The sequence below is a fragment of the Pteropus medius genome, unplaced genomic scaffold (genome assembly GCF_902729225.1).
Source record: "Pteropus medius unplaced genomic scaffold, Ma_sr-lr_union100, whole genome shotgun sequence".
Lineage (NCBI taxonomy): Eukaryota > Metazoa > Chordata > Mammalia > Chiroptera > Pteropodidae > Pteropus > Pteropus medius.
In genome coordinates this window covers 8,053,814-8,065,780 of record NW_024342473.1, presented here as the reverse complement: position 1 = coordinate 8,065,780, position 11,967 = coordinate 8,053,814, and the positions used below count along the sequence as shown (strand labels likewise).

The 11,967-nt window shown below is 40.9% G+C and overlaps 1 protein-coding gene and 1 pseudogene across 1 annotated transcript; one reads left to right on the top strand and one right to left on the bottom strand.

Moving 5' to 3' along the window:
* Positions 1-1,271: 1,271 nt before the first annotated feature.
* On the top strand, positions 1,272-10,315 carry PTGDR (prostaglandin D2 receptor). The gene is made up of 2 exons (XM_039865123.1): positions 1,272-2,265; positions 8,567-10,315. The coding sequence occupies exons 1-2, from the start codon at positions 1,420-1,422 to the stop codon at positions 8,801-8,803; spliced, it is 1,083 nt and encodes a 360-aa protein (XP_039721057.1). The 5' UTR covers positions 1,272-1,419; the 3' UTR covers positions 8,804-10,315.
* LOC120604762 (uncharacterized) lies at positions 4,014-4,132 on the bottom strand (annotated as a pseudogene).
* Positions 10,316-11,967: the final 1,652 nt, after the last annotated feature.

Here is an 11,967-nt window from a genome sequence, read left to right as displayed (position 1 = left end):
GGCATTAAGCTTAAAAATGAACTTCTTCAAGCCAAGGCCTAATTTAGGTACTTTTGGCCTCAGTCATCCCACTCATATTCCACACACAAAACTAGATATCCTTTCCCAGGATATCAAGTGATTATTAAAGAGATAAACCATATTTATCAAAAGGGACTCCCTTGCCTCTATGACGCAGCCAAGTCAAATTCCAGAAGGGAAAAAATGTTTTCTAGTAGTCACAAACCAGAGTGAGAAAGCTTTATATCGAGTCTATTTTCTGGTTTCAAAATCCATGCTAAAAACTGCAGTTAAACATCGACCACTAAAACACCCTTCCTAAAACACGTGAGAATCCTGCGAGTTGCACTGTACCGAGGACTTTTTATGTATCTGCACTTCATGTGTTATTCCTATGCCTCAAAAGAGCCAAGCAGCCTGGACTGACGTTACTACTTGAGAGGCTAAGCAAGTCCCTCAGGGTCACACGTGCAGTCATTAGCAGAATGAGGACTTGAACCCAGGTCTATCTGATGACAGCACCGGTGCTCTTAACCATGATCCTCCCACCATGTCAACACAGCCACTGTGATTCATGGTACCCAGGGCCAACATCTCCTTTGGTTTTCCCTGCAGCCACTTCCCCGAAATCTGGCCAGTCTCTTGGGAGGAGAAATCAAGATAGATGGACTCTACAAATAGAAGATCCAGGTTCCAGGAAAAGCTTTGCCACTTACTAGCTCCGTCACCTTGGCCAGATCACTTAACCTTTCAAGATCTCAGTTTCCTCACTTATGCGATGAAGATCATTGTTAATTGGTGCACCAAACCAGAATAGATTTCGACCTAAGCCTCAAATGTTAGGCAAATGTTAGTTACCTTTATCCCCTCCCGAACTCACTAATTCACTAGGTGGAAGCCCTTTCTCAGCCTCCCCACTGACTTCATCTTCAGCGTTCTTCTTGGCCACCACCAGAGTCCCACCACCGCCACCATCTCCTCGCACCCGCCTCCTCCCAAGTAGCTGCTGCTTAATTCTCCTTCATTTTAGTAGTTCCCTTGCCTCGCACAAGGGCTGGTCGAGGGTGCTCAGAATCTGGCTACTTTCCTTCCTTCCATCTCAGTCTGAGCACGAGGGTCTGTCTCTCCTCAGGACGCTGAGCGTCAGGACCAGCTCCTCGCTGGGCTGCTCCGCGCTGGGCAAAGGCAGTGCCGAGGGAGCAGCTAGCCGCGTGTCCCGCCCTTCGGGGAGGAGTGTGACCCGAGAGTTTAGATAGGAGGTGCCTGTCTGTCTGCTACACCCGGCGGCTAGCCGAGCTTCCTCTGCGGCTCAGCCTCTCCTCCCGAGGCGCGCGCTGAGCAGCTGGGGGCTCCTCTGCACCCGGACGCTGAGGACCTGGCCGTCCCGCAGCCTCCACTCGGGCCCGCGGGCCGCCGGCCATGAGGCAGCCGTTCTACCGCTGCCAAAACACCACCTCGGTGGAGAAGAGCTACTCGGCAACGATGGGCTGGTTGCTCTTCAGCGCGGGCCTCCTGGGCAACCTGCTGGCTCTGGGGCTGCTGGCGCGCTCGGGGCTGGGGTCATGTCCGCTGCGCTCGCCGCGCCCGCCGCCTTCGGTCTTCTATGTGTTGGTGTGTGGTCTGACCATCACCGACTTGCTGGGCAAGTCCCTCGTGAGCCCCTTTGTGCTGGCAGCGTACGCGCAGAACCGGAGCCTGTGGGGGCTGGTGCCCAAGCCAGGCAGCTCGCTGTGCCAAGCCTTCGCCTTCATCATGTCCTTCTTCGGGCTCGCCTCGACGCTGCAGCTCCTGGCTATGGCCTTGGAGTGCTGGCTATCTTTGGGGCACCCCTTTTTCTACCGACAGTACATCACCCTGCGCCGGGGTGCACTAGTGGCGCCCGTCGTGGGCGCCTTCTGCCTGGCTTTCTGCGCGCTGCCCTTCGTGGGCTTCGGGAAGTTCGTGCAGTACTGCCCTGGCACCTGGTGCTTCATCCAGATGGTCCACGAGGAGCGCTCTCTGTCGGTGCTGGGCTACTCAGTGCTCTACGCCAGCCTCATGGCGCTACTAGTCCTCGCCACCGTGCTGTGCAACCTGAGCGCCATGCGCAACCTCTATGCGATGCACCGGCGGCTGCAGCGGCTTCCGCGCTCGGGTACCAGGGCCCGTGCGCAGACCAGCGCCGGTGAGAAAGAGGCTTCCCCGCCGCCCCTGGAGGAGCTGGATCACCTCCTACTGCTGGCCCTCATGACCGTGCTCTTCACCATGTGCTCCCTGCCTTTAATTGTGAGTCGCTCCTCGCCAAGGCTGAGGGGGCGTGAAGGGCGTCCCGTTGCGGGTGCGGGACGGAAAGGATGGGACGTGTTGGACGTGGTGCAAGAGAAGGTGCATCCTGGGCTAGGAGGGTTTGTTGCTGCGCTTCTCAGATCGAGTTCCCTCCCTTGACAACTGCGAGGAGATATAACCCAATTTGTTGAGCGAGAAGAGGGAAAGTCAGAGAAAGGAAGGGAGAGAGAGTCCAGTGGTGCCTCCTCAGCCCGGAGAACTCCACTTGGCAGAACTCCAGTTGGCTCTCATCTTCCTTCTGGGAAGATATGAGCTATTTTTGTGCCTCAGAACTTCGAGGAGCAGAACTTGGTTTTTCTTTGGCAATAGGAGTCCTCTCCTACTTCCCGATGGCTAGTTAATGTTTTATTTCGTTAGACCTGCCCACGATTTTAGTGGCATCAGAAATGGGAGAATGGCATCTGGGAGTTCTTCTCCCAGGAGTTGGCGTGGGAAGAGAATAAGGGGAGGTGTAATCTTGCTAGAATGGTTTGCAGAGGTGAGTGACTAAACGTATAGGCTTGGTTTTTAAAAACTCATGCTAAACTTTGAGGAGTCTGGACCCTGTTTCTGGTGCTGCTCCCGCGGGCAGTAGTGGTGACAGAGGCAGAGAGGCTGTTTGGACAGGCAGATGTGAAAGTAAGTTTCAGCCACTGATGTTTTGATAACCTGTCTTGACAGGTTGGTTTTGTTTCTATCTTGGCAAGCAAGGCGACATGAAAGCCATTATCTCGGGTTTCAATTTAGTAACGGGGGTGGTGGAGGAGATTAAATTACCCCATAGTTTTGAAGGTATTTCCTCCTGGGGTCCCAGCCAAGACACCTATGAATGTGGCTGAGGCTTGAGAAAACTTTTTCAGTATCACTCCTCTTCCTCTCCCTCATCTCCCAGTGTAATTGTTCAACATGAACAACATTTAAACAAATGCATTGTCTTTAGAGTCCTGAGACTTTCGTGAATAGGAGCGTTAAGTTTCTCATGATAACATTGCAATTTTGGATGTTAATTTCAAGGATGGATAAAGGTGATATGATGTGATTTTTCCTTAAATGAAGACCTTAATGTCAGGCGGAAAGAGTGATCTGTAGCATCATCATGCAAAGTTAGGATCAGAACTCCCCCAAATAAATAAATCTATACATATATTAATTGATATGGATGTAGTCATAGATATTTAGCAGTGGTTCTCAAATTTTACCATGCTCAGAATTATCAGCAGGACTTTTAAAACACAGATGACTGGGCCCCATTTCCCAGAGTTTCTGATTTAGACATTTCTGAAGAATTTTTATTCTTAACAACTTCCCAAGTGAAGTGTAATCTGCTAATCTGGGGATTACATTTGGAGAACCATGCTCTAAAGCGGGAGTTGGCAAACCACAGCTCACGGGCCAAAACCGTCCTGCCCACTGTTTTTGTACAGCCCTGGAATTAAGAATATTTTTTACAAATGAACATTTGCAATCAATTTGATGACAGGACACACGAGCTCTGAACCAAATACTATTCTAAGAAAAAAAAAAAGACTTTTATTTTTCTCCTTAGTAGACATGTATTACAAAAAATTGTACTTTTATTGTTGTTATTTATTTATTTATTTATTTATTTATTTATTTATTTATTTATTTTAGGCGAGGCAACCCTTGGTTGACCTCACAGATTGCAAGGACCTTATCAGTTTACAATCCCTTATTTTTTTTATTTTTTATGCCTGCAGCACCTGATCTTCCTAGGTGGTCTTCCATCTAAGTACGAACCAGGCCCAACCCTGCTTAGCTTCCGAGATCAGATGGGATCGGGCTTGTTCAGGGTGGCATTGCCGTAGACTATTATTATTATTATTATTATTACATTTTTAATTTCATCAACAAAAGTTGTGGAAATGTGTTTTCTCTCTTCATATATGTTTGCCTTTTAGCCCATAAAACCTAAAATATTTACTGTCCGTCCCTTTACAGAAAATGTCTGCAGACCCCTGCTCTTAAGACGTATTACCTATACTGTGGTAAAAGCAGACAATACCGAACTGCATGGATATTGTGTCCTGAGTTCAAACGTTTTAGTAAGAATAATCAGAAAGCAGCATAATACAGCGGAAAGACATTGCATTTGGACATATCTCTAAAAAGATGTAAATAACTCATACGGGTTTGTGAGGACTGACGGAAATAATGGATTTGAAAATGATTTCCTAAAAAACTTGTAAAGTTCCAAAGAGATGCAATGCTGACAACATTCTTACAGGAACTCCCATTTTCTAGAAAGAATAAGGGCCTCAGCATCAGACATGGATTTGAATCAGGCTGCATCATATACTAGCGATGATAATGGCTTATTTACCCTTTCTAACCACAGTTTTCTCATCTGTCAAATGAAGATAATGTACTTGCTCTGTAAGATAGCTATGAAGATTTGAAGTAATATATATCAAGCACCTGACTAGGTGCCTGGCCTAAAAAAATTAGTATCACTATTATTACTAATTATTATTTCCTTTTATTATTATTGCCTTCTAGACATAGAAAATTAATTAAGAAATATGGTCTCCTCAGGAGATAGCATTATATTCTAAGGCAGTGGTTCTCAAACTTGTTTTATTCTAAGGACCCCTTTTTACTCTTAAAAATTATTAAGGAACCAAAGAGCTTTATCAGTATTTATCATTTTAGAAATTAAAAATAAGGAAAATTTAAAATATTATTGCAAAACTAGTTAACAAAATTTACTTCTTGTGTTTTTGCAAAGGTGCAAGGGAAACTTTGGAATTTCAAAATGATTACATGAATAATAAGATAACTACAGAGATTATGGCAGGTAAAACAAAAAAATATATTAAGATCACGAAAGTACTAAGAACAGTCTCTGAAAATGCACATATGTATTTCCTAAAGCTACTACTTAGAAAAGTCTAGAAAACACAAGATTACACAAGTACATATTCCATTAGCCTGGGCGTGATAATGTCATCACACTCACGTAGCCTCCGTAAAACTCACTGTAGACCTATGAGAGGATGAAAGTGAAAAAGGCAAATAATGTCTTTTTTATGAATATAGTTTTGACCTTGCAGACACACTGAAAGAGTATTGGAGACCTCCACACTTTGAAAATCGCTCTTTTAAGGAATGAATCTAGTGACTGGAAAAAATAAGACTGTATGTGAAGGAGGGAAAAGACTTTTAAAAAGATCCTTACTCATAGCACAAATATTGTATTTCATTAAGCCAGTGAAAAGGTTGTTGGAGTATCATTTTTAAAAATATAATTATGCTGTAATGTTGGATTAAAGCAAGATTGAGTTTTTGATTTCCTAATTTGATACAGTGGGAAGAAAGTATAGAGAATACAGGATGAGCTTTAGAAGCAATTTGAAGCACATTCTCTAATGTGGATAACACACTTTCATTAAAATTATTTTTACCTTAGAAAACCATAGTTGCATGGAGGTTGGTAGGGGAACAGGGATGAGTGAGAGTGGGTGTTCGTGTATAGATTAGACGTATTACTTGAGAGATCTAGATAGGTAAAGATAAGTACGATCTTGTGTTATTGCATTAACTACAAAATGCATGTAGTTAGAGAAGTAACAGAGGACAGCCTGCGTGTATTGAGATAACTCGTGTGTGTGTGTGTGCGTGTGTGTTTCATTTTGATGCAGAAAAAGTGAGTGGTATGCTTCTTCCAAAGTAGGCTATCGGAAGCATATAAGGAATGATAGGCAGGAGCCGGCCCAGGGGAAAGAGTTGGAAGTGGCTTTAAAGAACTAGAGCAGAGAGCGATGTCTAAGGTGTTGTGATGGATGGACTGGAAAGAACAGGGCATTAGGATCAGCAGAGCTCTGGGGAACAGAAATACTCCAAGGTAACACTCCGGCGAATTGGCAATAGCAACATTTTTTCATGGACTCCTAAATCCAACAGAGGGTGCTCTCCTCACACTGATTTTCTTTATGTAAATTGAGCTATTTAAAAAATGCCTGGTGTATATTGAGGTTATTCCTTATTTTAGCAGTTTATGAAGTATGTCCTAGAAAATACTATTGATTGACAGATATTTTTGAAAGTCTAAATTGTCTTCAAATTGATATCTTGTGAGAATTAATAGAATATACACTTTGATCACTGCCATGAATGAATCTATATTTTTAGTAAACTCAAAACATAAAAATAAATTACATTAAATTAAAAGGCCAGGTGTAGAGCAATACATTTCTAATACAAATCAAGTGACTTGAAAATACAAATAACCTAAGAATATACAATAGAATCGACTTGGGTAAATACTGCATAGAAATAAAATTGTTTTAATTATATAAGTACTATTTAGTTATCCAGATCCCAATTAATCAAGTATTCTTAAATAGTTGGAATTACATTGTGTTGCACTGCACTTTGAGGATAATGAAGCAAATCTAGAGACAAACTCACATAAAGCGTTTGCTTTTTAAATTAGCTGAGGTACATAGCTGTTGTCATCTTTACCCATTCAGCTTATATCTGTTACCTACAACATTCAAAATCCTGTCATTCATTGTGGGGATGCAAAATGAGAAAAACATCACATCTGTACATATAAGCTATAATACCAGGGGTAGGAGGGAATGATTAGGGTCATAGGGATTTTAGAGAAGGAAAAAAGTCACTCCTAATTGATAAAGTAATTATAATATTTAATTTTTATATGCTAGGACCTGTTGTCAATGTTTTACTCATAACATCTTATTCGAATTTCATAACAGTCCTGGAAGGTCTGTACAATTATCTCCATTCTACAGATGAAGAAGCAGAATAACTTACCCAAAGTCACACAGCCAATGACCCAGAAAATCAGACTCTAAAGCTGGTGTGCTTAGCCACTGCTCCAAAGGGGCTTTCTGAAGGGGGTAATGTTTGATGCCGACCTTGAAAGGAGATAGAATTTGGGGATGCGGTCAGTTTCCATATCTGTAAAACAGAGATAATGATGATACTTCCTTCATGGGATTTTTGTGAGGAAGGAATGAAGTTTTCAAAGTAAAATGCTTAGAACAATGCCTGGGAACATGGGCATTAGTCATTATCATTACTATTAGTATTATTAAGCAATTATGATGGGAGAGGACTTCCAGATATGGTATATCTTCCTAAGTGCACTAGGTGCACTTAGTAGCTGAGCCCACTGAAATGCTCTCTGCAGCAAAGAGTAAAAAGGCAAGGAAGTGATTATGGGAAGACGCATCTTCTCCAGCAGATATTCCTTGATTGCCCTAAATGGGTCTGGTCTGTGTACTTATTCATATCCCCCACCCCCACCCGCCGCCGACACACTAATGTTGAGTTTAACTATCCCTTTAAAGTCCATTTTGTCCAATTATGGATTTAGAATCTCAGTAGGCACAGGGAGTATAATAGCATTGAGAAAAAGTGACTGGCCTCCAGCAGAGTAAGAGACAGTGGTAGTGCTTGTCTAGACAGCAGAGTTGGCTGGATGGCAGGAAAAGCCACGGGTAAGGCAGTTTGCATGGCTCTGAGGAGGCCACAGAGACCTCAGGGAGGATCAAGGCAATAGGATTGACTGGGCACAGGTAAGCAGGCTCATATTTCTATGCATGTTTTTTTACCCTAGTCCGAAAAGAGGCTGTCGACCACAGAAAGGTAACCATCTCTGCTAAGTCATTTACATGAGTTGAACGAGTCCTTTTGCAAGTCTCCTGCCTTTTCCTAGTATGTCCTATCTCTTCACATCAACTAAAAGCTTCTGTTTTGTTAATGTCTCTATACATGCGACATGTCATATGTGTGACTTATTTCTGAGCTAACTCATAAGAGAGAATAGGAAGCAGACAGGAGAAAGAAAGGAGAACTGAAGAGAATATGGGAAGGGAAACTCTGTATTAATGGAAGTGTGGTGACCCTGTTTGTAACAGATTCAGTGAACTGGATGTGTCCCATCTCAGCTCTTCCCCTGAATGGCCTGGCAGGGACATGGAAACTTCAGTGCTCACAGCAGGTTCAACAGCTTCCAGGGGCTTAGTTAGACAGGATCTCTTGGGAGTCCCTCACTTACACTGAGCCTCCCAGGTCAGCCTTGGATCTTCCCAGCTCCTCACTTGCACCCATATGCTGCAGCAGCCTTAGTGGCTTATAAATTTACCAAAACAGAATATTCCAAACCAGGCTGCAAGGTTCTTAGAGAAACGTAATGTGTCCTAAGTGAACTAAGTGAATGTATTGCTGGCATCAGCCTTTCGATATTATAATGGAATGTTTTTCTTTAAAATAGTATCAGGCTTACTATGGAGCATTTAGAGCTGTCCACAAGGAAAACGAAACTTCTGAAGAAGTCGGAGACCTCCGTGCCTTGCGTTTTTTATCTGTGATCTCAATTGTGGACCCTTGGATTTTCATCATTTTCAGAACATCACGATTTCGGACGTTTTTTCACAAGATTTTCATAAGGCCTCTTAAGTATAGAAACTGGTACAATTCCTGCCAAACAAACGTGGAATCCAGTCTGTGATAATGTTTTACAGTCTCTGGTAAACTGAGGAATGTATCACTTTCTGTCAAAGAACCAAGACAAAAAAAAAAAAAATCTTACAATTTAAATCCTTAAAAGTTATCTCCCGTAACAAAATATCTAAATGTATTAGCTATCTTAACAATATATTGTCACTCTATATTTACGAACAATTTCAGTAGATTTTTTTAAATTTCAGGTTATTAATACTGATTAAAATTTTATATATTGTAAACAATGTTATAAGTCCTAAAGTTATGATATTGTTTAAACATTTGTACTTGGTGTCCCTAATATTTTAGAGAGGTTTTTCTGAGTCTCTAAATCCAATAGAAACACCACCGTTTACAATTGTGATGGGTGTTCTTAAAATTTCTTACCTATTCATTTCTAGTGAAACCTGATTTGTTTATTTTGTATCATAATTTCCCCTGTTTAATTATTTTCTTTGTCAACTGATCTAAGTATACCTGGATTATAGATGCTCTTCAGAGAAGTGAGGTGGGAAATACAGCCAAATTAGGAGTATGGAGGGGCCTTACCCAGCCAACATCTGGAAGGCGCTCATTGCCTCACATGGAGAAGAAAGCTATAAATAAGTAGATGCGAGGCAAGATGTGACTATGCCCACAACCCAGAGGAGAAAAATTAATTTTTATCTTTTGAAGTCCAGTTTCTTATGTGGTGAAGCAGGAATGTTAGTAGGAATCAAAATTTGAGAGTGGCTATAAAAGTATTGTTTCAATTTTTGGCACTTCCATTTCATAGGTTTATCATATTAATTAATTCTTTGGGGAAGAGATTTGTGCTTCTTTGAAAAACAGTGATGTGTGACTTGGCAGAGAGCTGTGTTTACTACCACCTGTGGTTGTGTGAAGCGGCAGGGTGACCTGCACAACAAAAAGCCCACCCAGGACTCAGTAGACCTCAGTTAGGGTGGTGGCAACAACCTAACATCTACCCATTCACAATCATGTTCTGCTCCTTGTGGAGACAGTAAGATCTTACTGAGGTTTCTGAGAACTATGCACTTTGCAAACTGGAGCAGAATGGGCTCAGCTGGAGCACAACTGAGCACTTTAATTGTACATTTAAATGTTTACGAAGATTAGCAACACTATGACCAAAAGAGAAAAGTGGGGAAAATATGGCTGCAGCTGTTCAATTGAACAAGAGACTCTGAACCCAGCTCGCAGGTAAGAACATTCACCTTTCATAAAAGAACAGATAGGGGACAGTAGTGGGGTTTCATCATCTCTAGAGCCCCTTTGTACCCCAACACATGCAGACTCTGAGATGGAGAGCCAGCTACAGTCAAATATACCCGAGACTCTCATTTAGCCATTCCCCTCCAAAGACAAGAGTATGTGCCTTATTTCTAAATTAGCAGCAACCCCATTTTTCACCTCTGGTTTATCTCAGTGACAGTTTTAACCTGGATATATACGTGTGTCTTTTTTGTATAGTAACACTGTGAAATGGCCAAATTAGGAATAGGTGAATTATAATTTGAGAGTATGATGTGATGAAAAATGTAGTCATGTTCAAAGTTTAACTTTCATATGTATATTTAATGCATAAGTATATAGTGTTTTATTGTCAGTGCAAGTACATCTTTTTTGTGATCTCCTTTTGAAAGGTGTATTATGATCATTGTCAAGGTAATTTGAAAGTCCCCAGATGAATCAATAAATGTAATTTTATAATATTTTGCAGAGGAAATTACTTTCTTTAAAAAAAGAAAAGAGTTTAGTTTTCTTTTTTTAATACACAATTTCTAGCAATGTTTCGTTCTCTAGCAGTTTGATAGTGTGAATTTTTGTAGGCTATTCTATTAACACTTATATTACTTTAAACAAGTCTGCATTAGTTTATCCAAGGACTTAGTAATCCTTTCTGTTTAATACCACCCTGATGAAATCCATGTTAAGGTAAAAGTCAACTCTTCAGGGATCTCTATTGACTTATTCATTAGTTGATTCAATACGTCTTAATTGACACATACCATGTGCCAGGCAGTTGGTTAGGTGCTGAGGAAAAGAATACATAAAACTCACTGCTGGCCCATGAGTTGCTCATTGTCCAGTAGGGGGAGACATGCACATAAACTGTTACAGTAGAGGATAGAAATCTCAGCTGTTAATGTGCAAACACAGTTCTGTTAGAAGAGGAGGCCTGGACTAGCGGTGATCTGTGGGGCTGTCAGAACTTCACAGTGAGAAGATGCTTAAGTCCAGTATTGAAAATGAGTAGGAATTTTGATTCCAATTGAAAGCTGGACAAAGGGCACAAAGAGATAGTTTACATAAAAGGAAATATATATATATATATACGTAGAAAAATTTCCTGCCCGATCAGAGAAATGAAGAATTAAAATCAAATTATCAAGGACCAAACAAAAAAATTATGACTCGCAGTAACAGAGAGGCTGTTATTAAGTAAGAGGAACGTTCATGTTCCCCTGGTGAGTTTGTAAATTTGTCCACATTTTCTTAATAGCAACTTTACTGCATATCAAAAGCCCAAAAGTGTTCTTTTCTACTGTTCCAGTAATTCCACTTTAGAATTCTCTCCCAGAAAATAACCAGAGGGAGTATACTCATTATGTGCAAAACTCTTCTTTATAGTATTATGCATAATAATAGCAAAGAAAAAAATGAAAAGGAAACCATCTAAATGACCAAAACAAGGGTTAAACAAATGCTTCAGATATATATGTACACACACAAACATTATGGAAATTAGGCAACCATTAAAAAAAGATTTTTTCAAATCATTTATAAAAACTGAGAAGAAAGTTTACAGTGTAATATTAGGCAAAACAAAAAAACAAAAAAACCAAAAAACATGATACCAACAATTTTCAGGTATGATTCACAAATATACAGGCATAGAAAATACTTTGAAAAAATAAATCAAAGTGTGAACCAGCTACCTTTTTTAATGGAAATGCTTTCATAATTCTTTGTATTTTCCAAAATGTTTTAAAATAAGTTCAGGTTTCTTTTACATGAAATTATATATTTTTAAAATGAATAAAAATGGACTGAACAAACAAAAGGGAAAGGCATGAATGAAAAGCTTTCTAGTCTAAAGGAATATGTACAAAGCCAGAGGAATAAAGGAGTATGGCATGCCCAGGCTTAGTTCCTAGTTCTATCAGG

Excerpts from the sequence above, each read along its gene's own strand:
- PTGDR (XM_039865123.1), top strand. The coding sequence starts at position 1,420 with ATGAGGCAGCCGTTCTACCGCTGCCAAAACACCACCTCGGTGGAGAAG. Across the intron at positions 2,266-8,566 it reads TGTGCTCCCTGCCTTTAATT|TATCAGGCTTACTATGGAGC; the intron begins GTGAGTCGCTCC and ends TCTTTAAAATAG.